This window comes from Hibiscus syriacus, unplaced genomic scaffold (assembly GCF_006381635.1).
Source record: "Hibiscus syriacus cultivar Baekdansim isolate YM2019G1 unplaced genomic scaffold, ASM638163v2 tig00110597_pilon, whole genome shotgun sequence".
In the NCBI taxonomy this organism is placed as follows: domain Eukaryota; kingdom Viridiplantae; phylum Streptophyta; class Magnoliopsida; order Malvales; family Malvaceae; genus Hibiscus; species Hibiscus syriacus.
This window is the reverse complement of record NW_024062795.1, coordinates 5,183,693-5,208,932: the sequence shown is the minus strand read 5'-3', so window position 1 is coordinate 5,208,932 and position 25,240 is coordinate 5,183,693. Positions and strand designations below refer to the sequence as shown.

The 25,240-nt window shown below is 35.2% G+C and overlaps 1 protein-coding gene across 3 annotated transcripts; it reads right to left on the bottom strand.

Annotated features, from left to right (window-relative positions):
- Window positions 1–1,076: 1,076 nt before the first annotated feature.
- Window positions 1,077–24,414, bottom strand: LOC120134385 (DExH-box ATP-dependent RNA helicase DExH7, chloroplastic). 3 transcript variants are annotated; one of them, XM_039150817.1, is made up of 35 exons: window positions 24,007–24,318; window positions 23,784–23,889; window positions 23,291–23,481; window positions 23,095–23,148; window positions 22,678–22,828; window positions 22,188–22,594; window positions 21,693–21,911; window positions 20,674–20,785; window positions 20,225–20,422; window positions 19,710–19,789; window positions 18,866–18,988; window positions 18,620–18,706; window positions 18,039–18,139; window positions 16,818–16,875; window positions 15,745–15,810; window positions 15,365–15,447; window positions 15,048–15,231; window positions 14,541–14,687; window positions 14,353–14,454; window positions 14,105–14,257; window positions 13,880–13,984; window positions 13,014–13,154; window positions 12,831–12,920; window positions 12,690–12,746; window positions 12,311–12,394; window positions 11,551–11,649; window positions 11,315–11,455; window positions 10,910–10,980; window positions 10,317–10,386; window positions 10,146–10,238; window positions 9,348–9,554; window positions 1,986–2,078; window positions 1,766–1,888; window positions 1,471–1,561; window positions 1,077–1,200 (listed from the first exon to the last, which is right to left on the bottom strand). In XM_039150817.1, exons 1-34 carry the CDS (start codon window positions 24,316–24,318, stop codon window positions 1,484–1,486), a joined length of 4,386 nt encoding a protein of 1,461 aa, XP_039006748.1. In that variant the 3' UTR covers window positions 1,077–1,200; window positions 1,471–1,483. The 3 variants fall into 3 exon arrangements, with proteins under 3 accessions (XP_039006748.1, XP_039006747.1, XP_039006749.1); XM_039150816.1 differs by lacking the exon at window positions 1,077–1,200 and adding an exon at window positions 1,221–1,383 and having other exon boundaries at window positions 1,452–1,561; window positions 24,007–24,414; XM_039150818.1 differs by lacking the exon at window positions 1,077–1,200 and adding an exon at window positions 1,221–1,379.
- Between the last annotated feature and the right edge of the window lie 826 nt (window positions 24,415–25,240).

Sequence of the window (25,240 nt, the reverse complement as noted above, 5' to 3'; positions counted from 1 at the left end):
AGGATATCTTTGTCAATATTCTCTAGAATAAGAAATTAAAAACTCTCAATTAATTCATTCTCTCTTCTTTAAGTTGTGGATTCAATTTTCATTTGTAGCAAAATTTCTCTTCCCCTTCTCTAAAGTAAAAAATATTCTAAAAAAATTGTTGATTTTTCTTAATGTTGTTTCTTTTGTATTTGAGTTTGGAGAGCATTGAGTGTGCATTTTTTTGTTTGAGTCGTGAATTATGTATCAACAAAGCTATGAGTTTTCGTTCGAACAAAAGTGTATTCATTTCTAAGCATTTCTTATTTATTTTTATGACTTTCTAGTTATGATATAATGTTTAAAATGATTAAACATCAGAAGAGATATATCAAATATACTTTTTGATAATCTAAGATGATTTATAATTATCAAGAATTGGGAGTTTACTTTTTGTCTCCAAAGATTTATTATAAAATGCACTTTACAAAATGAGAATAATTTTGAATATTGATTGTGTTACATGTGAATGGTTTGAATGCTTGGTTTAGTTAGATTGGAGAATATAAAAAAGGAAGCTTGGTTTTAATTGAAAATTCTTTTTGTACTTGTTTAATTGAAAATTTTAAGAAAATAATAAAAGAATATTGAAATTTTTTAATAGTGAGATTAATATTGTAAAGAAATTAAAAGTGAAAATAAAAAGAATCAATGGAACATTGAGAAATAATCTTAAATGGAACATTGAGAAATAATCTTACTATTATATCCTACGTAAATAGATTTTTCTTAGAAAAAATGACGTGTCAATTTCTGAGTAGATATTAATATATTTTTTATTTTTAAATTTTGAAAAAAATCATACTTAAAGTTAAAATCTTGGATTCTTCTAATCAACCATCATACTTATATTTAGACCAAATTAACCATATAAGATAATGCAAGATCACACATCATTCTATTTTGTAATCTTACATTATACAACCTAATTTTAAATCATATTGTAAATTCTTCTAACCAGCCATCGTAATCCTACAATTCAACCAAATTGATTAACGAAATAAAATAATATAAGATTACACATAATGCTATTTTATAATCTTACATTACGTAATCTTAATTTTAATCATATTGTTATATTATGTGAAACAAAGACACCCTAATTATAAATTGACAATCCAAGTTGATTGTACTTGCATGAAAATTTCAACCATTTTCATTAACCGTTCATGCCAAGAAAGGATACGAAAAAAATGAAATAAATAAACAAGGCCAACAGAATATTTAAGCGAAAGAAAATTCCTTTGAGAACTCGGATGCTACCAAGGGCGAGCCTTTAAACTCAACCTCACTTGCATACTTCCAGTGATCACTTCTCAAAAATATATGTAGTTGCAGTTTAGCCACCATAACTTACCACAATGAAAACGAAGCCACAAGGCAAAGTTTAGCGAGTTAGCCACATAGTCTCGAGCTGAATTATGAAAGCTCGAAGCAACATACCTACGGTGCTGAACTATTTTGGAGGTTTGTCTTCTTCTAGCAGCAAATGAACCATAGACTTCACTACCTCATTATCTACAATCGTAGCATTCTATCAAGGCAAAAAAAAAAAAAAGAAAAGAACTAGTTAAGCAGGCAGCATTGAACACACAAGCTTTACCAGAGAGAGACGATAAACAAATGAGAAACTTATATGGAGGCAACCGTATGTGTTAGATAACCAAGAAACATAGTTCAAAATTCTATGCAATCCAGAGAAGATGGCTAAACTACGAATAATCACACACAACCAAACCTCAGGCTTTCTAATCAGCTCCTGCAAAATTGAATGAAGAGCAGATCTAAGTTCCTTGCACAGAACAGCAGTTTGAGCAGGCGCTGTCAACTTTAGCCATCCATCTATAGCAACCAATCCAGACTAAAAGAAAAAAAAAGATGTTAAAAACCTAAAAACCGAAATGGAGCGGCATATAAAACAGGAGTTTTGAATAAATACTAAGGATTACAGAAAATACCTGATGCTGAATGTTAATTAACCCACCAAACAGCAAAATAGAGAAGGGAGATATGATGGTAGTATCTCGCAGAAAGACTTTGTTGGTTTCAACCTGTTAATGCCAAAATTAGATTGCAGTACAAAAGCAAATTGAAGATGGAGCTTGCTCTTAACAATTTTTCATTTTCCTTCCCATTTTTAACCATGGAAAAGTGAATTTCACCATTTTCAGTCTTACAAAATCTCAAAACTGGTAGTGTAATCAGGAAGTGCAACATTCTAGACAAGCATAAGTAAAAAGATAAATCATTATGTTGAACCTTAAACATGTAAGAAGTAAGAACCAAAATGATGCGCCTCTTCTATATTGCAGCTCATAATTTAGCTAGGATGGTTTATTCTTATAATCGATAAAATTGCGCAACATGACGCCATTAAATTAGTAAGAGCAATTTAGCATTTCAAACCTGGCTCTCACTAAAAAGAAAGGAAATCGTAGGAAAAAAAATGAGTGAGAGAGAGAAAAACGTAGAGAGAGAGAATTTTAAAAAAAAGTCAGTTCCCGATGAGTGTTGGTCGGCGTTTATCGACAACCTGAGTAGGAGGGTTTCTCGTCATACTCTTAAGGAATTATTCTTAGTCCATGGTCCGGTTATGAGAGTTTTCATTCCCAATCAAATTAGAAATCCTAAGTACAGATTTTCCACCTTTGCTTTTGTTCATTTTAAGAGGGAGGAAGATTTAAGGAGGGCTGTTGATGAGTTAAACGGGGTTGTGATTGATGGAAGGAAGATCTTAGTTAGTCCTGCCAGATTTAAGGATGATCGTTCAAGGTCAAGGGTGGTGCATACTTCTTCAAACGAGGCTTCTGGTCAGATTAATGCAGATTCTTCGAAATCAAGAGAAAGAGAAAATATTATCAGAAGTAGAAGGGACGATAGAACTTATAGGGATGCTCTGATGTCAAATGGGATTACAAGGGGGTACAAAGAACTATTGTCTGAGGATGTCCAAAGGAGGAATGTCAAGAAAAACATTATGGAGATGCATATTCCATCAGAAAGTGCCAATTGGGTGAAGAGGTCGTTAACAGGGATTCTCAAATACTCGTTTCAAGTTGAGTTCATTCGGAATGCCTTATTTAAGGAAGGCTATGATGTTCAAATTGCTAGATTGGGTTATGTTTGGAACTCTTGCGTTTTAGTTCTCAATTCCCATGAGGAGATGCTGGATTTGTGGAGCAAAAAGGAAGAGGTTTTAAAACAGTGGTTTGAACGAGTGGAACCTTTACTGAATGAGGCCGGAGTTCTCATGGCCTTCTGCATGGCAGAATTAATAGGGGTTCCTTTGTTATGCTGGAATGAATCTTTCTTCGAGAAAATGGCTGGGAGATGGGGCAAAGTGGTAGGTATTCATGAGAGTACAAGGAAAAGAGAAGACCTTACAATGGCAAGAATTTTATTGAGGGTGGAAAGCCCCTTTGATGTTCCAGAGGTGATCACTCTTGGATCTTATGGAAGATCATTCAAAGTAAGTATTAAGATTGGATCAGCAAGTGAGTATTCAAGTTCGTTTTTCAGTAATTTTCCGGTGGAGGATTCCGATGAGGCATTTTCTGAAGAAATTAGGTCTGAGGAGGATGTAGACAGGTTGTTGTCAGATCATGGGGAAGGGGAGGCATGTGCAGCAAGGAGAAATCGTCTGTCAGTGGACAATTGGATTGAGCAGGGTGTGTTCAGTGGTTCTGGAGGAGTTAGTGAGAATAGACAGCTAGCAAGGCTTCCCTTAGATAGGAAAGGTATTAAATGTAGTCTGCCAGAAAGTCAAAAGGTTGGGAGTTTAAAAGTTGGTGAGTTTGCAGGTTTGGGGATTAGAAGTCAACATTATTCGGCTGATGGGTCTCAGGCCCATTCTGAAGACTCTGGGCAGTCTGGGTCAAAAGATTTTTCGGGTTTCATTTCTGGGCCAGCATATATAGTTAATAAGTGTGGGGATTTTGTGGAGAACCTTAATTTAGCAGGAAAAAACAGGAAAACGTTTAGAGTATTGGAGAAGAGCCCAATTACAGAGAAGGTGGTTAATGCAGAAATAGAGGCTGAAGAAGAAAGTTTAAGGTTGGTTGAACCGGTTACAACTAATTTAGGAAACATCTCAAGGGGGAGACAGTTACACCGTTCTAGAAGAAAGGTCTCATCTGAGAGTGAGGTGCTGGAAACTAGAAGTTTGAGCAGTTGCAAAAGGGTCTATAGCAGGTCGAGGGAAAGAAGATATTGGTATGGAGATTTGTTGAACTTTACGAATGAAATAGATGGCACCAAGGTTGGGCAGAGGAAGTTGGATGTGGACTCCAGCACTGCAAAACAAATTTGTTTTTCAACAGAGCTCATTGCTGATGGGAGTCTTCTTCCTAGCTTTGTTAATGGTCTTGGGGATGGGACCGTAGAGCGGGAGATTGAAGGTTACTGTTCTGAAGGTGAATGCTTAAGACCCAAATCTAGTTTGTTAATTAGAAGGAAGAGGAGAGCTAGAAGGATCCTGTTTCGAGAAGCTCTTGACCAGGTGAGCATTGATACAGCATCCTCCTCAGCTTTCTCGAGTTTATTGAAAGAAGCTGTAGAAACTTGGGAGGTTAGTAAGCTTTTGGGAGTATCTTTTAAGGAAGGGAAAGAAGCATTTTTGGAAAAAATCATAGCTCTAGAGAAAGGATTAATTGGGATTAATCAAGGTTTGGTTGATTGAGGGTTTTGTTTGTACCTTGTTCCCTTTATGAAGATGTCAAAGTTAATAATATGTTCATGGAATGTTAGGGGTCTGGGGAAAAATGAAAAAAAGAGGGCTGTTCAGAATTTAGTCACTAGCTTAAATCCTACTTTCCTTTGGTTGCAAGAAACTAAGACTGAAAAATTTAAGAGGTCTTTCTTTAGGAGAAGTGGGATTAATAAGCTTAAAGGAGTTTTGGAATCTCCTTCAGTTGGATCAGCGGGGGGCCTGTTGTGTTGTTGGGATGAACATATCTTTGAGTTGGAGAGTCAGTTTATTAGTAGGAGATTTATAGCTACCTTTGGTAAATTCCGGAATAAAAACTTCAGTTGTGGTTTCATCAATGTATACGGTCCAGCAGTGGAGGAAGAGAAAGCTGGTTTTTTTGAAGAATTAAGCAGTTTTCTTAGTGGACAGAATTTTCCCGTTTGTGTGGGAGGGGACTTAATGTTTATTTACAAGAAAATGAGAAGATGGGCAGAGGCCAAAGTAGGAGCTCAATGGAGATCTTTAATGACTTCATTCTTCATACGGGCTTAATTGATCTTCCTATGAATGGGGGAAGGTTCACTTGGTGTAATAACCAAGAGAATCCCACGTTTGTAAGATTAGATCGTTTTTTGGTTGACAGTCAATTTCTAGCGTTATTTCCGGACATTTTACAGTCTCTTCTACCAAGATCATTGTCAGATCACAATGCCATAATTCTTGTGAATAAAGGAGTGGACTGGGGTCAAAAACCGTTTAGAATGTTCAACTATTTGATGGATGAGGAGGGTTTTGAGGATATGGTTATTTCTTCTATTCAAAGTTCTAAGAAAAGTCGGAAGAAGGCAGGTGCTTTTAGTCTTTTAAGGAGTGCCAAACATGCAATTAAAAAGTGGTCTGGAAACAGAGATAAGTATCCAGGAGACTTGATTTCTGAGTTAGATAAGAAAATTTCGAAGATAGAGGCTGATATTCAACAAAAGCAGGGTGTTGTCGATAGTGAGGTATTAACTGAGTTGAATAATTGTAGAGCAGAATTGTGGAAGCTGCACAAGATCCAAGAGCAGATTTGGTTTCAGTATTCGAGATCTAAATGGATTGAAGACGGGGATCGCAACACTAAATACTTCCATACCTGTGCTACGGTTAGGAAGAAGAGGAATGCACTGGTGGCACTTAATTTTAGAGGAGAAATAGTTGAAGACCCAATTGCTATTAAGGACATTGTGAAGGATTATTTTTTTAAAATCTACAATAACCGATCTACTCTAGAAATTGATGAATTAAATCTGGATTTTTCCAGAATTTCTTTGGAGCAGAATCAGTTCTTAGAGCAGGAATTTTCAGAGGAGGAAGTTTGGGATGTTGTGAAGTCTTGTGGAAGTAACAAAGCTCCGGGTCCTGATGGCTTTAATATGGGTTTTTTCAAGAGGTTTTGGCAGGTCCTTAAGGAAGATATTATGATCTTCTTTAAGAAATTTTACTTGGGGAAGGATTGGGAACATCGAATAAATCACACTTTCATCACTCTTATTCCGAAAATTTCAAACATTGGCGGTTTGGACGATTTTAGACCTATTAGCTTAGTTGGTGGTTTGTACAAGATCCTCTCTAAATGTCTGTCAAGGAGACTTAGGAGCTGCATTTCAGATTTGATCAGTCCATGTCAATTCGCTTTTATTCCCGGTCGACAAATCTTGGATTGTTCCCTTATAGCCAATGAAGGGATTGACTTTTGGAAGAAGAATGGTTTAAAAGGATGTGTTTTTAAAGCTGATTTCAAGAAGGCATATGATACACTTGACTGGCCTATTTTGTTCAGAATTATGAAGGAAATGGGATTTGGTTCTAGATGGATAGGGTGGATTTCGAAGTGCATCACTTCAGCAACTGTTTCAGTCTTGGTGAATGGGGTTCCAACCGAGGAAATCCCAATGGCTAAGGGTCTTCGTCAAGGTTGTTCTTTGTCTCCGTTGTTGTTTAATATAGTTGGGGAACTATTGAATTTATTGATACTTAAAGCTGTTTCAGGGGGTCTCTTTTCGAGTTTGATGATTAGAAATGAGGAGAAGAATTTTAATTTAACACATCTACAATTTGCTGACGACCTTATAATTTTCTGTGGTGCGTCGAAAAAACAGATCTTGAATGTGAAGAGGGTGCTTCGAGTGTTTGAGATTATTTCTGGACTTCAGTTGAACTTGAAGAAGTGCAAATTGTTTGGGGTGAATTTAAGGGAAGAGGAAATTAAGGATTGGGCAGCTACGATTGGATGTTCAGTGGGTTATTTTCCCTCTGAATATTTGGGACTCCCTCTTGGTCCACACAGGAACTCTAACATTCTGTGGGATCCAGTGGTTCAAAGCTTCAATAAGAGGTTAGCAGGCTGGAAAGGCTCTTCTTTGTCACTGGCGGGCAGGCTGGTTTTGATTAAATCAGTCATATGTTCACTTCCTATATACTATTTGTCATTATTTAAGGTTTCAGCTTCAGTATACAAGACCCTAAACTCTATTATGTCAAATTTTTTATGGGGTGGAGGAGGTGGGAGGAAGAAAATCCATTGGGTAAGCTGGTCCAGCGTTTGTAAACCAAAAATTGAAGGAGGCTTGGGAGTTCCTAATATAAATACGATGAATAGGGCTTTATTGGAAAAGTGGGCTTGGAGGTTTGCTATTGAGAGGAAGGCGATTTGGAGGGAAATGATTTGCACTAAATACAAAATGGATTCTTCATTGATGCAGCTTGATAGTAAGGTTTCTCCTAAATTTTCTTGGATATGGAGATCTTTGGTGAATAATCATTTTAAAGATGATTCGATGGGCTGTAGTATCAGAAGCAATTATAGCTACAAAATTGGCAATGGGAGGAATATTCGGTTTTGGCAAGACAATTGGGCATTGGATCATCCTTTGATGGTCATGTTCCCTAGACTATTCTCTATTGCAGTGAACAAAACTGGAAGATTATTTCAGTTTGGGGATTACAGTTCTGGGGGCTGGTTTTGGAACGTCCAGTTGAGAAGGGAGTTGAATGACTGGGAATTTGAACAATGGTCAAACTTGATGGCTGTTATTTCAGATTTTTCTGTTTCTACTGATGCTGTTGATGGACTGTTGTGGAAGGGGAATGGAGAAGGGGTTTTCAATGTTAAATCATGTGCCAATCTATATTATTCGGGTATTTCTGATTTGGAGGAAGCTAATTTTTGGAAATCTATTGTTTGGAGGGGCCTGCTGCCTCCAAGAGTGGAGACTTTTCTTTGGCAAGTTATCTTAAAGAAGCTGGCAGTGAAGACAGCTCTGGTTAAGAGAGGTGTTCAGGGCATAAATGATTCTATGTGTCTTTTTTGTAATCTAGAAGAAGAGTCTTCATCTCATCTATTTTTTTCCTGTTCGGTTGTTTGGCCAATATGGACTAAATTCATGGGTTATTGGAATTTTCAGTCTGTTTTTCATGAAGATGCAAAAAAATTCCTAGTAGCATGGACTAACTTAAAGACCAACTCTCTGATGTGGTCATTTATCCCTGGAGTGGTCTTATGGACAATATGGAAAACTAGGAATTATATAGTGTTTGAAGGAGGGAAGTTTGATCGAGCAGAAATATTCTATCTAGCTAGGTGCAGGCTTGCTTCATGGTTTCTAGCTAGGGAAACTCAGATTTCTATTTCCAAGGATGCTCTTATTGCCGACCCGTCCTTAGTGGATTCTTGCTCGTCTCATACTAATCGGATTTCAACTAAGGTTCCTTGGTCCCCTCCTCCAAAGGGTTTTATTAAACTTAATGTGGATGCGGCTACTTCTAGTGATTGGAAGAGGAGTGGTTTAGGTGGTGTTCTGAAAGATAGTTCTGGTTTGATTCTTGGCTCCTTCAAAGACCCTGCTGGTCCGGGACCTCCAACTTTGAAGGAATTGAAAGCTATCCTAAAGGGGTTATTTTATTATGAATCTATTCGCCACAAATTTAAAGAGAGATTGATTATCGAGAGTGATAGTAAGGTGGCAATTGGTTGGGTCAAGGATGTTGGTTCTTGTCCTGTCGTTTATGTTCAAGTTGTTAAGGAAATTATTCAAAAGCTTAGTGTTTATGAAGGTCTTATTAGATGGGTTAGTAGAACAGCCAATATAGAGGCGGATGTTCTAGCTAAGGCTGGTATTGGTTGAGTATTATGTTCTGTTAAGGGCTGGTTCTTTTTGGCTTTTTATCTCTGGAGGGAGATTAGACTTTGTATTACTTTGTAATGTTTTAAGATTAATGAACTCCTAGGGCACTCTTTTCCTCCTTCCGCTGATTAAGGAACTATTTTCAAGTTCCGTTAATCATGAAGGGGGTTTTTAGTGAGGCCTACTATTCCTATCAAAAAAAAAAAGAAACTTACACTATAACAAACAAATATAGTAAATGAATGAACAGACTTTTCAAGGAAAAAGGAAGCTAATCTTTTACATTAGCCTTTGTTAGGCTAGTTCTTTCTCTCAATAGGAAATGACCATGCACTGGTTTGTCAACCCTATGTATGTCTATGAAATAAGTATTATTCACAAATCGGAGAAGACACAAATTAGAGAAATGAGAAAATTAGAAGACAAAAGTGGATTAAATTAAATCCACAAGATAGAAGTCTACATACCTTTTCAAGGAAGACGAGAAATGGATGTTGAAAGGATTTCAAGCTACTGTTAATGGAAGTAGGGTGTATATGAACCTCTCGTCTTCCATCATACCAGACTGGATGGCCCTTTGTTGTAGGATTAGGTTTAAGTCTGTTGAGAGCTGCTTCAGTAATGCCCAGCTCCGTAGCAGCGACATTGGGGTATAAACCAGCACATAGTATTGCCTTCAAAGATAATATTAGAATTATATCTAGAATTAGATGCAGTTTTGTGGTTATAATCATCCTTTGTTACATACACCTTGTAAATAAACCACACTTAACGGCACATCATCATGCTCATAAGTCGGTAGATGAAAGTAGGAACTCTGGATATTTCAAGCCCTTTATCAAATTATCGAACACACATGAGGAGAATGGTGGTTCAACAGATATATGTAAATTTACAGGAAAATTAAGATATAGAATTTTACAAAAACAAAATACGAAAATTTAGTGATATAAGAAAACAGGAAAAACAAAATTAGTAATAATAAAAAAAAGAGGGCCCCAGTTTACAAGTGGGTAGCGTATAGAATGTCTCTAACACACACTTACAAAGGACATGCAACTTCCCTTTGGGGACAGATATATAACTAAGCACCTAATAGCATCGTGAAAAATAAAATAGAGGACATACATAATCCAAACAAATGAAGTGAATAAAGGACCAAAAAGATGACCTCTGCCATAACATAAGAGATTTGAGTAACTGCAAAAGTAGAACTAAAATGTAAACTAATTCAAAAGCAGCCAGACAAAAATGTTCATGATTACCTTCACAACTGCAGAATGATGTGAATGCATATTGAATGGTTGTGAGTAATCTGAAAACCAACCATCAAGGTTCTCCTTCCTTTTTCTCCCAATCTGTAAGATAAGAGCGAGAAAACATACATTGCATCAAATGCCATATAAGTTGTATCAATTAAATCACAGGTTGCATACCTGAAGATTAGTTGGAAGATTGATGAATCCTATATCTGCTAGCAGTGTTCCAAATTGTATTCTCATGTCTCTGAGAATTTAAGAAAAGTCAAAAGTTCAAGATTAGTAGCGCACAGAAACAGAATATTTCAGTAGATATTATCATGATTACATAGGTTATTTCTTATGCATATGGGAGGGCTAGAAAGAAGAAGCAAGTCGGGCAACTATCATACTGACACTTAACTTGCTACCTTTGACTCGGATAGCCATGACAAATATGATGAGGAGCAATTTACTCCTTTCACTTCTAAGTGGGATATCCAAAGGATTGTAACTACTAAAGAAAATAACCAATAATAAGCAGGCACCATGGCATATTTTCTAACTGCAAATTGGCAAAGATTCCACTACCAGAAGGCAATACATCCCATTACAATTGATAACTTAAGAACTTGCACAGAACTCAAAACTATCAACTGTAAGTTAGAGAATTCATTCCATATTCATAAAATGACAAAAATAGAATGATACAGGTTGGACGCAGAAACAAATAGCCAAGTAAGCATCTCAACAATGGCGGTGGAAGAGAGAGAGAGAGAATAAAGCTGAACCTTGTCATGGACATAACCGAACTGCTTAAAAAGTACTTCTTGCAAAACTGCTGAGCAGCTTTTACTCCTTTCTGCAAGGATATAAATTTTACATATGAGTAAGTCATTCTGTTTGAAGTGCCACGAGATATATCTATTACAAGCACCCATTAAATTAAATGGGTAGTTAGAACTGAAACCCCTCCCAAAATAGAACATGATTCTCTTCCCCCCCAAATTTTGCTGGATAAAGGTTCTAAATATCAGAGTGCAGATCAACCAGGGTGCTATATACCAAACAAGTAAACTTTTATAGCATTGCAGACTCTTCGTTTTTTTTTGTTTTAGATTAATAAGCAGACAACACTGATCACTTTTCCTTTGAGCTAATAACTGCCAAAAGGCCTAACACAATCATTGACATACCTCACGGAAAATCTTTTCCCACTTCCTATATGCAACCATCATTAGCAAGTGGTCAGACAGCCTCTCAGCATCATTTAAATTGCTAGATTCGTCCAGCTTGTCACTTAGCAAAGCCAATTTAGCTCTTTCAACATTCTGTTTCTGTAATATAAAAAGAAGATAATGATGGTATTGTTACTTCTTTCTTTTCTGAAAGCAAGAACAGCAGAAGCTTGATATAGAAATAAAAGAACTACCTCATCCTTTGGATATAAAAATGGAGACTTATAGCTGAGAAATGCAGAGATAGACAGAATGGGCGATAAGCAGCCAAATATTCCACCATAGAGCAGCATCTGAACTTCACCCAAGAACAATTAGTAAATTCAGGTAAACAGAAATACTATAACAGTTTATTGCAACAAAAGATTAAAAGATCTGAGAATCCATATTATATAGAGAGGATTTTGGGGTTTACAAAAACCATTCACCCTCATCATGTAAGAACTTCAAGCAAACAAAAGGCAGCAGTCTTTGACAAGAATAAACAAAAGGATGGAGTTCAAATTCAGCTAACATAGCTTGACTCACGGCCTATAAAAATCTTCAGATTTGGCACGTTCTCTAGGTAATTTGACAAGAAAGCCCTAATTTAAAATCTAGGTTCAATATTATTAATTTATTATGTTTGTACTATTTTAAAACACTTTAGCTCTGTGCATGTCCCATTAGCATTCCTTCTATCAGGGGGCAGACCGGCAGTATAAATTAACTCCTAATAGTACGTACTTTATAAATGTATAGCGTGCAGATCAGAAAAGACGTAATTTCATTCAAAAGAAATAACATTTTTCCAAAAATTGATGACAATGAGTTTAAACATAATAAGAGGTACAAAGAAGAGACAAAAATATCATTAACAACATTTCCTGACTCAAAATTTTTTAATGGAGAGCAAACAACATCCATAGTAAAAAAATCAAAAGAATTGAGGGGGATTAAAAATATTAAGCACACCTTTCCGATCAACACATCAACAGGAAGCTTTGCCAAATGATGCCCTAGAGGTGTCAACTCTTCATCTCTCTCAACGGCACCAACCTGAAAATAAGCACTTATTACCAAAATTCACAGGCCATCATCATTTGCCAACAAGAAATAAACTAAAGCAGCAATTGGTATACTATTATTAATTTAGGCTCCTCCACTACAAAGCCCAGGTACTTAACTGCTAGTTGAGCAGGATGAAAAGATGAGCAAATAATAATGCTCCTAAACAGGGAAAACCTTAGTCAAGTAGTGAAGACAAGATGAAAACATGACTTCTTCCTTGAAGCCCAAAATTTTAATCACCATGAACTGTATGTAATTTGTTAGTTAAATTAAGGGAAATTACCTCATATAACAATGAAATGGCAGAGTTCATAGCTTCTTCCTTGGGTGGCTCCAAAGCCTGAAATCAAAAGATATGTCATTAGAACACCAAAGAAGAGAACATAGATGACAATTTATGTTTACTGTAAATATGTATTAATACCTTGGATAAGAAAGGCTTTATCTGACCTAGGTTAAGTAGCTTAATTTGTAAACAGAGCTCTACTAAAGGCATCCGAAGCATTTCAGGCACCTAGATAATAATTCAGGAAAAAACTAAAAGCTTCAGGGCAAAAAAAATGCCTAGTTATTAGCACATTAAGATGTATGTTTATAAAGAAATCACTTGATATGGACGCATGAGCTTTTCAAATCTATGCCGTGTATACAAACAGAAGCAAATTCCAGGCTTAACACGGCCAGCTCTTCCTCTCCGTTGCTTAGCGTTTGCTCGAGAAATCCAATCTTCAACCATGCTTGATAATTTCTACAGAAACAATTTGAAGGGAAAAGAACACTAAGCTTATAAGTGGTGACTTAATAGAAGGGATTCATACATAGCAACACATGACATTTTTTTCTTTGATACAAAGGAGATGCAAGCATAGAGGCAACAATTCAACTATAATTGAGGTAAAATGCTTAAGCATTACTTCCAAATTTCTGCTCAACTTGCTATACCTACAACTTCATAAGCATGCAGCCCTCCGAGTTCTCCAATATAAACAAGCATTACCAGCTACAAAAGTCTTTCTCCACTTTCTAATAACTTCTCAAGTCCAAACTGAAAGCCCAAAGCAGAAATGACAGAATTTTCCTTCCTCAGACTAGCAATTAATGATGTTTACTCCTGTTAGAACTCTGTACTTTTTCTTTTAATACTCGTAATTAGACGTTCTTGACTACTGAAGACACCCAACATGGCATCTAGCATAAGCTTCAGTCAACGAAAGGATGCAATTACAGTGATACTCTATAGCCAAAATATAGGAAATTGACGAATATAAATTAGTTTTCAAAGTAGAAATTAATTATTCCAATAGATCGATACAAAAGTTGAATTAAACTTAAGATTCTCTCAGCAAAACCTCTTTATGAGCACTTAAAAACATAAAATAGTATAGGCCTGACTCAAACCATTTGCACTCCATGCAACATAAACATCAATGAAAAGGGAGGTTACTACACTGTAAAAAACATATGAATGCAAACCTTTTGGGGATTATAACGATTCTCTTTATGCTTTCCACAGTCGATCACATAGACTACGTCATCAATTGTTATGCTAGTCTCCGCAATGTTTGTAGCTACAATAATCTGAAATTGAAAAATATTGGAAGAATCTTATCAAAAAAAAAAATATTGGAAGAATTTAAATCAGTCTTAGTGAAAGTTCTGATAACAAATGAAAATCTTAAACAAGACTGAAGAACTGACCTTTCGTATACCATCAGGAGGATTTAAAAAAACCTTTTTCTGCTCATCCGATGCGATTGATGAATGTAGAGGCAGAAGCCAGTCAGAAGATGGTCCAGCAAATCGATAAGCAGCAGCTAGCCTATCAAGTAACATATGAATTTCTACAACTCCCTGTTAAACCATGGAATATGTCTCATACTAATATCAAAACATGAAAAATCAAAGCGTGACATTTATTGACATCAAAAGCACTTAGGATAGCTTACCGGCAAAAAGATTAGTATAGCACCCTTGTCACATGTTTCATCTACATGACAAACTAAATCTTCAAGCAAATCATAATCAATAATATCTTCATTCAGTCTTTTCTGTTTTTAAAAATAGTAAGCCTATTACTCATCCAATCATTGAGGAAAATAGAATAAACCAAGTTGCTTGTTCTGAAAGAGTTTACCAAATTCTGTTGTGTTTGCCCGCTATATGTTTGATAATTACTTGAAATGTAATTAGGATTTACATACTCCTCCGAAAGCATGGAATCATCACCCCATGCAGACAAGACAAGATTTTTCTTTCCTCTACGATTGTTCACCGGACCTCTCTGCAGGAGGATGCAAGAGTTCATTACTTGCATGACAGAAATAAAGATAACTCTTCGTATTTCATAACACACTCAAATTATCAGAGAGATAACTTAGAATGACTTATACATGATGCTTAAAATGCAAACGTTAGTTAACATGTGTAGACAATGAGAAAAAAACATCAAAATGCAAGAAAACAATTAAAGCATCACCAACAATTGGCACACCTAACCTAGCTGGTTTTTTAACTTACAAGTGCAGTCAAGACATGTGTCTGATCACATAGTCATTTAATAGTGTACTTTTTATCCAGCTCCAAATTCTAGAAGTAGATAGCTAACACACAGTAAGGATAATAAAAAGCAATTTTTAATTACCATATCCCTTGTGGATGTTTCATTTCTTAGAGAAGCAGGAGAATCTGAAGCAAGGTGATAATTGATACTTTCATATATATCCTCAAGAAAGCAAGTTGTCACAGGATGTGTCCGGCCTTGTGCAGTAATCACCGGGCAAAGACCAAAATATTTTGAGAATAAATCAGAATCAACCGTTGCAGACCTAAACATTTAGAGCATAATTCAGAAAACAGAAGAAAAAGGAAGCCGGCATGGAGGACAAGACATGCTTACACAACCACGACCAAAAGAAACCCATTAAATTTTACAGAAAATTAAAAAAAACATATACATACATAAGAATAATTTTCAGTTTGGGTGTGGTAGAGGCAGATTGCTTCTCAATCAGGTTCTTCAGAACAATGAGTAGAAAATCACCCTGTTAAGGAAAAAGAAACAAAGTCAAGTTAATTTTACAAAGTTCAGTGTTGGCTAAAAATTTAGAATTGAAAGTTCATTTCCCTTATTGGCAGATTGTTCATCCCCCACACATTCTTTATGATTATATTATGGAGTTATTTTTTTTATGGACGGAACTTGGAGATGATTGTTACAAATGTTCTCAACAAAGTCAGGTTAATTCATTAAACAACATTGTAAACCAAAAGAAACTTGTGTTACAAAAAATCCACCAGAAATAGCCATAGTTAGTTGAACTTAAAATTCATCCACTTACCAAAAGAGACCGTTCATGTACTTCATCAACTATAATGTGAGTAACACCAGTCAAGCTTTTATCCCCCTGTGAATGTTAAGGGAAGTTGAGGATGAAAATTTAATATGAGAGCTCTCTATATGCTAATTTTACAATATACATATATTGAAAAAAATTCTTGACATAACCACTCGAGTTCCATCTAAGTTTCTTCACGTAAAATACATGACCACAAATAATAACCGAGACTATAGGTCAAAATAAAATCCCAGAGCTATATCAGCATCCATAGAAACATATTCTAGTATGAACTATATTTTCTGTATAGTATTAAATAATCCCCATGGTATATTAAAATTAAAATCATAAGAGGAGGAACCTAGAGACAGTAGCTACTAGTGAAAATGTCAACAACTAGCCGATGATTTCTGGTTTCGCAAAAAGATTCAGTTCACTGTCCCAATATCACATTTCAGCATCACAAGTAAAAGCAGGAGAAGAAGACTTCAAACATCAAAAGCAGCAGCTTATCTGATAAGCAGTTTTAAGTGGGACATTTGTATATATGTCTTAACTTCCATAGTTCCATTACAAGATAAAGCGATTTCACATTTTGTCCAAAAATCAATAGAAACAGAAATATGTTGAAGTGGTCAAACATTACGCTAAAAGCTAGTGAGTGTGTGTGGTTAATGCCAATTCTACCATGTCAAGTTTCAAGGCAGACTTCCTAGGAAGCAGGTCTAAAATTCACTGCTCAAACCAATGCTAACTTTCACATCTATAGAATTAGGAAGAGAAGTAACAGCTTAAAAGGCCAAACTAATGTTGAATAATGTAATGACTAGCAAGTTCATGAAATGATAAGCCAGCATACACCTCATGTTATTAAACTGCCAACAAATTGATCACAAAGATGGCCATGTTAAAGAAAAACAGAACAGGCCCAACAGATAAATAAAATAAGTATTAAGACTGCCAGAATCAAATGTTAAATGGTCTAAACTAAAACAAGAAAAGATTTCATTCAAAATCAGCCATGACAGATTCAGAGCAGTCGGTAAGTAAAAAAAAATTGTCTGACAAGGACTTACTGCAAGTTTCCTCAGAAGAATACCAGTTGTACAAAAAAGAAGCTTTGTCTTCTCATTCCTAGAAAGTACAGTATAACCAATAAGAAAATTGTTATTCAAGAAAAGAAAGAGAGAGAGATAGCACATTAGTCTTTATGGTTTTTTTATATGCACTTTATAAGTGAAAAAAACAAGTGGGCTATAAAGGCAAATACAATTCTACCTAAACAAAGTGAACAATTACAACATAAGAAAAGAAATGTAGAGCTTAAAAAATGGTAGGAACAATGTTTTTTTTTATAAGAAGGTAGGCCTCGTTAAAAAACCCCTTCATGATTAATGGAGCACAAAGTGCTCCTTAATCAGCGGAATGAGGAAAAGAGTGCCTTAATTCATTAAAAACCGAAAGATACATAATGTTTAAAAACAAAACACACCCTTTACAATAATCAACCCAAATCCTAACTAAAGCCTAATAGAAAGCTGTGTAACTAGCCAATACCAGCTTTAGCTAAGCTGTCAGCCTCAACATTGGCTGATCTAGGAACCCATCTAATAATACCATTAAGATCTCTTAACAGAATAACAATGTCTTTCACAAAGACTCTATAGACACAAGGACAACAATCATAATTTTTTATCCACTCCACTGCTAGTTTACTGTCTGATTCAACAATTAAACGTTCTTTAAACCTCTGATGAATCAAAGCGAAGAAAGATAAGCCCTTCTTTATTGCCATAATCACAATGTTTGTTACCTTACAGAATGATTCAAAAGACAGAAAAATCATCATAAATTAACATAAACAAAATGTCAGCACCACTAAGCAATTCAAAAGGTGGAAAATCAAAGGAAATGTTTTTCATGCTCCTTAACAAGCAACTATCTTAAGCCTTCCTAACCACCATCATGCAGTTAGCAAAATCAGTATATGAAGAATGATTGTACAAAAAGTATTCATCGTATAACCACTAATTGTGAGATTAAAAAACCTGAACAAACCACAATGCACAAAACAAATCTGACACCAAATAGATTTAATTAAGAAATAGCATATAGAAAATGTTTAAAGAATATAGGCAGAATTCATCATTGCAGCTCATTTCTGAGAGCAAAGTCACCAATGATTGGGATTTTTTTGTACTGAACTCTTCTATTTGGATAATAAAATTTTACGTATCAAAATAATAATAATTGCAATTAGCACATTATAGTAACTTATGAGATAAGGAGGTAAACACCTAGCATTTTCTAGACGAACTTGATAACCAACCAAAGACCCATTAGAACCAGGAGATGGTTCACAACGCTCATCAGCAACTCGCTCAGCAACAGAAATTGCCTGCAATGATAAGACAAACCACACAAAACTTTTACCAAATCTGTAGAAATATATATATCTATATTTATATGTGAAAACATAGATGAAATTTGCAATAACACATAACAGGGGCAAACTCGAAAAACAAAAAGAACTCCGTTGATACAATATATTACATCAGATTTTCTAGTTGCAATTGGTACTTTATGAGAAGCATTATTTGAAACTTAATGTGCAGTAGTGACAGTACTATACAATTGGTACTTTATGAGTTTCCTTTCTTTGTGAAAACAGAGTCAGGCTTCTTCTATTCTATAATCATATCTGCATAATGTATTTAAATCTTCCAGAAACATCTTAGAGCGACAAAGAGAAGATAAAGGAGAAAGGTGGATAGAATTAACCTCTCATAAGTAATTGAATTTTTAACGAAGAGTGAATTAGTAATGAGGGTGGATGAAAATTTAGAGTTAAGCATTTATTGGCATATTATTCACCCACCGCTATTCTCCTTGGTTGCGTGCATATTATATTACAATCTGCACCATGTCTCGATTCGATCATATCATCCAATATAAACTGAGGAACCTACATTTAGAGGAAAAAAAACATAACTCTAATTTTCAAAGGAAAAAAGATATTAGTAATGTGACAAACCTCACCAAAAACATGAAACTCAAGCTATGTGAGCCAAGGATGCTCATAAATAAGGGTTTGCACACAGAAAAGGAAAATAAAAGATTAAACCTGCGTAGTTTTTCCAGATCCTGTTTCACCACAAACAACAAGAACATCATTTTCCTTTAGCAGTTGCAAAATGTAATTTTTCAACCCAGCAATAGGAAGAGCAGCTCTAGTTTTCAACATCTCCTGAAAACAATAACAAGAAAAGGTATAGAACTCTTAATGGCCATAATCAAATGCATTGCAAACTGAGTAACAGTACAATTTGCAAGAATAGGCATGATGTTCACATCAACAACATAAAATGCTCAATATGAATCAGAAAAGAAATCATGAGTTAGACTACCTAGATCACTAAATCACTACCAAGTTGGATCATATTGCTCTTTAAGTGTCAAGGTGTTTATAACATTCCCAAAACACCAGAACTTTAGTTTTGAGAACTATACAAGTGCAGCTATAAAACTATACCAAGAATTACATGTGGAAGGTTGATAATCTACTACAACAAACATCATATCCTTTTACTTTTAGTCTCTTGGTGTACATACATCAATAAATTCTGACATCAGATTCTAGATAATGAGATTGGAACCACAAAATTCAGAATCTATCCCCCCACTTTCCCTCCAACAGAATCAGAGCTAAACTAAACTATAACATGTATTTCAGCAGAAGGAAGCTAGTTAACTTCATAATATTCATTACCAGATAGTAAGTTAAAACTACTTCAATGTGGTGCAATTGAACTATTAGATCCCCCCAGCCAATATTCAAAAGAAAATTCAATTAAATAGCAACAAAAATAATAGAATCGGTTCAAAAAACAAGTAAATATATAGTTTATACTCAATTCTTAATGAATCCAATTACTATTTTCCAGAGAGAGCTATAAAAATACACCAACCTTGAATTTCTGTGTATGCTTTATCTTTTCTGCTTCCTGTCTCAAATATAAACTTTCTGCTTCTTTTGCATGGCTTCTCCCTGCAATATGATGTGTCAAATTGAAGAGATTATTAGTTTATTACAACACCGTTTGTCAAAATACCACTATAGATATTCAGCTCAAATTGAACCATTACACTATTTTCTACGATCCTCATAGCAATCTACCCAATATTTCCTCCTTTAATCGAGTATGTAAGCACATTCAAAGTTACCAAACAATATCTAAAAATTCATGAACGGAATATCCATCACAATTCCTAGTCAATTCTAACTATTTTGCGAAGGGTCTTTCATACATGGATTAAAAGAGCACTTCCTAAGGAGGAAAGAAAAGGAAAAATGGAAAAAGAAACTGAAAAGACAAAAAAAACATTGGGGTTAAACAACTTAAAACGTTTCATATCCCAATGTCAGCAGCAAATTTGGCCATATAATCTACTATAAATGTGCCAAAAGAATAAAATAGCATACTTTCAGATATTGGATCAGCTACAGAAGAAATAGGGACTTTATTATCTTCAATGTAGGTCTTCTGGAGCTCTTCTAAAGCAAAATAATTAGTATCATGACTAGGAGCCTTTGACCTGGAATCATCGGCACTCAATAACCGATCCACAAAACCAGCCCTTCGATCTGCCTCACTGTCTTCTATTTTGGTCAATGATTCCCCTGAAAGTGTTCAAATATGTTAATAAAATCGAAAGCAGTGACACCTTGCTTTTAGCAATCTGATAAATATCTCTTTTATTCTTATGTTGATTTGATAGGAAATCATCAACGCATATGAACTAAACCAGAAATTAAAAGAAGATCCAGCACACTATTAGAAAAGATGCCATAACACCATTAACATAAATAACACAAAGTTGCTTGGAGTTATTTTGCATTTCTGAATAGAAAATGAATGTTTATATCATCACCTCCTTTCCATTGAAAAATGAGAGAAGAATATGGCTCAGTGACTATTAGCTGAATTGGAAGATCTGGAAACAACTGACAAAGAGCAAATGCTGCAACTCTGTTCTGTGAATCCTGTAGTTAAATCAAGGAGGTAAATAACCATTTTTAAATATTTTACCTGTAAGTCATGCATATTTACTAGAGAAGAGAAAGGAAAAAGCTCACATTCAGTCATATACCAATAACAGAGAACTAACATAACACAGCCTTAACAGAACAGACGCAACATAGATTGGGGAAATAAAAAAGGGACACAAGATAGCATGACAAAGACCAGTCCAAAAGAAGGAAGGATATATCTTAAATCACATTTGTAACTGTCAAATAAAATTTCAAGCACACTGTTAGATTACACCCTCTCGCGCAGCATACTCAGACAAGCCATTTCACACATTAATAATAAAAATGTTATTCACAATAATAAATATTAAGAAGTAAAAAAGTGAAGGTGAAGAGAGTTGGTAATATAAAATTAGCATGTTTACAGAGCACCTGAGACTTTTCATAAAAACTTTATTGAAGGATGAAACTAAACTAGTTTTCAGTACCTACCCTATATCAAAGAAAAAAGACATGTTTTTCTAAAAAAAATTGCTACCAATCCTTAGAAAATGTAGAAAATAATATTTCTAGTCCATCACCACTTCTATGGAATACATAAACCAAAAATTACGGTTGACCAATCTGAGGACCAGAAACCACGAATCAGAGTAAAAGGACTGAATTTACCATTTAAGGCATTCACTTGAAGAGAAAAAATGTTTATTTGTCATTTTCACATTCAGAACAAGTTTGTGAATCAACATGTCTGTATGCAGAAAGAATAAATGGCTAATGCATCCAAGTTTCTGGGAAGCTACTTTCCTCCAATGTTCTCCACGATTTTTCATCTTCTAATTGTTTTGACACCAATAGCATTGCACTGTTCGTTCTTAATCACAGTTTATTATCAGCATGAAGCATAAGGACAAACAAGTACCTCAGCAGATTCAAAAGCTTCTTGCTCATTAGGAAGCTGAAGGGTGATTAGCCCCCCAGCTTTTCTGCTCTTGCCCCTCCCGCTAGCTTTACGTAACACACTAACAGAATAAGCAAAACCTTTACCTTTGGCAGGTATTTTATCAAATTTTGGTGCCTCCCACCCTGATCTTTGACATAATTGATGAAGAACAGCCTTAGGAATCTTTTTTGATTCTCCCTGTCATTATTTAGATCATATCCTAAAAAAGTGAGAATGAATTTGGATATAACAAGGCCAAAGTAAAACATTTGAAGTTAAGAAAGGGATTGATAAGGCACACATATGAAACTGAAAATATAAAAATCAGGACTCATACTCAGCAGAGTTCTAAAATCATCGCGCTGCAAGTTCACAGTCATATATATGTAAAGTTAAAAAAGATGCATACTTAATACCTTATCACCAATCATCAGTAATATTAACCTCACAAGATCATTGCATTTTGGGCATTACCTTCTTCCAGATTCCATCCAATTTCTCCAAATTGTTCTCATTGTATAGTTCTTTCATCTTTTCTTTCTTCTGCAATTTTAGTACTTCAGAAGCAACAGCATCATTAATTGGAGATTCTTCTAAGAAGAAATCACCGATCTCCACATCTTCTGACATATTTTCGGAGTCACCCTTTTCTTGATCAGGCAATAAAGAAGGAACAGATTTGGTAGAAGTCTCTGTGACATTTACACTGCCTGTTGTGTCACCCAAAGTTATCACAGAGGCTGCAGAATTGCCTTCTTCATACCCAAAAGATATTATCTCAGCCTGCTCTTCAGGCATGGAACTAGTGGCTGTGGCCTCAGACACACAAGCAGATGCACGTTCATGCAAAATTTCTGATGCTAAGATATCATCTGATAATCCTGATCAGAAAAATTAAACAATTCATTACAAATAAATCAAGAGACATTTTTTAACATAAATCATAAAAAGAACTACAAATCACCTAAGGCAGATAACTCTTGCTTGAGTTTGCGGATTATACTGCCTGCCCTTTCCTGGCCCTTTTTATCCCTCTTTTCCTTAGCTTTTGTCGCTTCTAATCGTGCTGCATGGTATTCTTTTGCAATAACATCATAAGGCCTTGGTCCAGAAACCTATTAATATATGTAGAGAGAGAGAGATTGCATAAAGAATTAAATTAGACCTTGTCATAGTAACTAATTAAAATCTAAGTATCTACTATTAGGGGAGGGCGACAAAAAAGACAACAAAACTAATGCAAAATACATTCTAGAAGCTGCATCATGATTAATTATAAATGACTGAAATGTTAGTCATCAAGTGGAACTCACTTTGATTCCTTTATTTTATAATTAAAAGCTAGGGAAAGAATAAAAATGAAAAAAGAAGTTAGCAATACCTCTTTGGCTGAACCTTCATCACTTGCATCATCCTCCCAAGTTTTGGATTCATCCTGACGGACAAACTATTTGTCAAAACTATTTTAAACAAATTCCAGCAAAGGAATAAAGCATTCAATTAAATAGACCCTAAACCAAAACAGCATAGACAGCAACAGAATACAACATCAGTGACACTAGACTCTGTTCCCTTACCTCCACGTGTTGCTCCATATATTGCCGAATCCAATCTGCTTGTGATGGTTGACACGTGTTTAGAGAATCCTCATCTTCACTGCCCTTGGTTCTAACAGAAAGTCCATGTAAGTTTTCTTTAATCCTTGTCGATGCATCCACCGAAGGAGTCCAGTCTTCCTTTTCGACTGATATAACACCAATATTCCCTCCTAACAGATTAAATCGCATTATTTAAACTACAGTAAACAGAAGAGAAACAGAAAGAAAAATAAAAACTGAAGTTCTACTTCCTTTCTAATCTGCCGTAATAGTATACATATGTCCCCTATTTAACACTTGTAACTAACTACTAATAAAATATTATACTGGAAGATAAAATTTATCCAGAGATAAAGATAATAAAAATTCATAATCTTAAAACATCAGTGACGAGACGCATTAGGCATTGCACGCGATCATCACATTTTATTAGAAATTCACATACAAATGCACATATACATTTATAATATACCTCCATCTGAATGCAATGAAGTTCCACTCGAGAACTTCAGAGGAAGCTCATGTCGAGGTAAGTTCAAGCATAACCAATCGAGAGCGGTTTCAAAAGTAGCACCGTCCTACTCAATGAAAACATGTCAACTGGTCAATCAATATATTCACAAGGAAAAATAAGAAGAAGAAGAAGAAGAAGAAAATTATAAGAAAAAACATATCAAAAACTTAAATAATAGAACCTTGAGAGAGGAGAGGGCCAGTTCAATTTGATCATTAGAAAAACCTTCGCAAGAAAGCTTCTCGTAAACGGCTTTGAGTTTCTTTGCCTTTTGAGCTTTGGATAGAGAATCTTGAGGATGATTCGGATCGCTTTGTGATTGGGTGGAGTGACCGGAGTTGAGTAAAAGTCGACGGAGTCGGTTCTCGTTCTCCGCCGATATCTGAAGCCGCGGGGCAGACGATGACGATTGATTGCCTTTAGATGAAGAAGAAGAAGAAGCGGAAGTGGCTTTTCGGCTGCTTTGGTTTTGCGGCTTCTTTTTCGGGGCCATATTCTCGCTTCACTTTGGGATTGCGTTAAACGCAGTGAATGATTGAAGTGAAATCGGTCAAGAGGAAGAGAAAATTTCTGGAGCGATGACCGAAACCCTACCGTCCAAATTTCCAAAAGCCGCGTCTACTTTATAGAGGCAAAATATTGTAACCGTTAAATTGCTAACCTATTGAAGTCGGCTTTCATGTGCATTTTTCAAAAACTTGCGGTAAAAGTTTGGATCCGACGCCACAGTTGAGCACATTTCTTTGTTTGACAGGCTTAATGCAAAAATAATTGTACAACTATACGCAAAATTTCTTAGGTGTCTTAAAAAGAAGTTTTAGTTAAAAAGTAAGAGGATGTTTGTTTACTTCAGAATGATTAAGCGTTGAATGATTCAAATATTGAATGATTCAGAGGTTCTGTATGAATTAGCTCTGAATGTGACATGTTGTTTGATAATGGCTCTGAATTATTCAAAATGTACTTCTGTGCTGAATCATTCAACATTGTTTTGCTAAATCAGTCAGCACTGAATTATTCAGAGGTGCGAAACAAACGCGATGAATATTGAACGATTCAGCATTCAACGTTGAATGGTTCCATTCAGAACCAAACAAACAACCCCTAAGTATTTAACATTTTCATAGTTACACTTGGATGATGTTAAATAATATGTAACATGTAAAATATTTAAAAAAATATATTTTAATATATATATATATATATATATATATATATATAATTTGTTTATAAAAAAACTTAAATTTTTCTTAAATCTAAAAAGGATTATAAACTCTAAAAACTCTAATTCCAAACTCCTTTACTTGTGTCGATCGTCGACGATATTGTCTTGGTTGTCGTCTTTTATCATCGGTCACTTTATCTAATCGGATCTCAATGCATGACGGGAGGAATCGTCGCCTAAATCGTTGGAA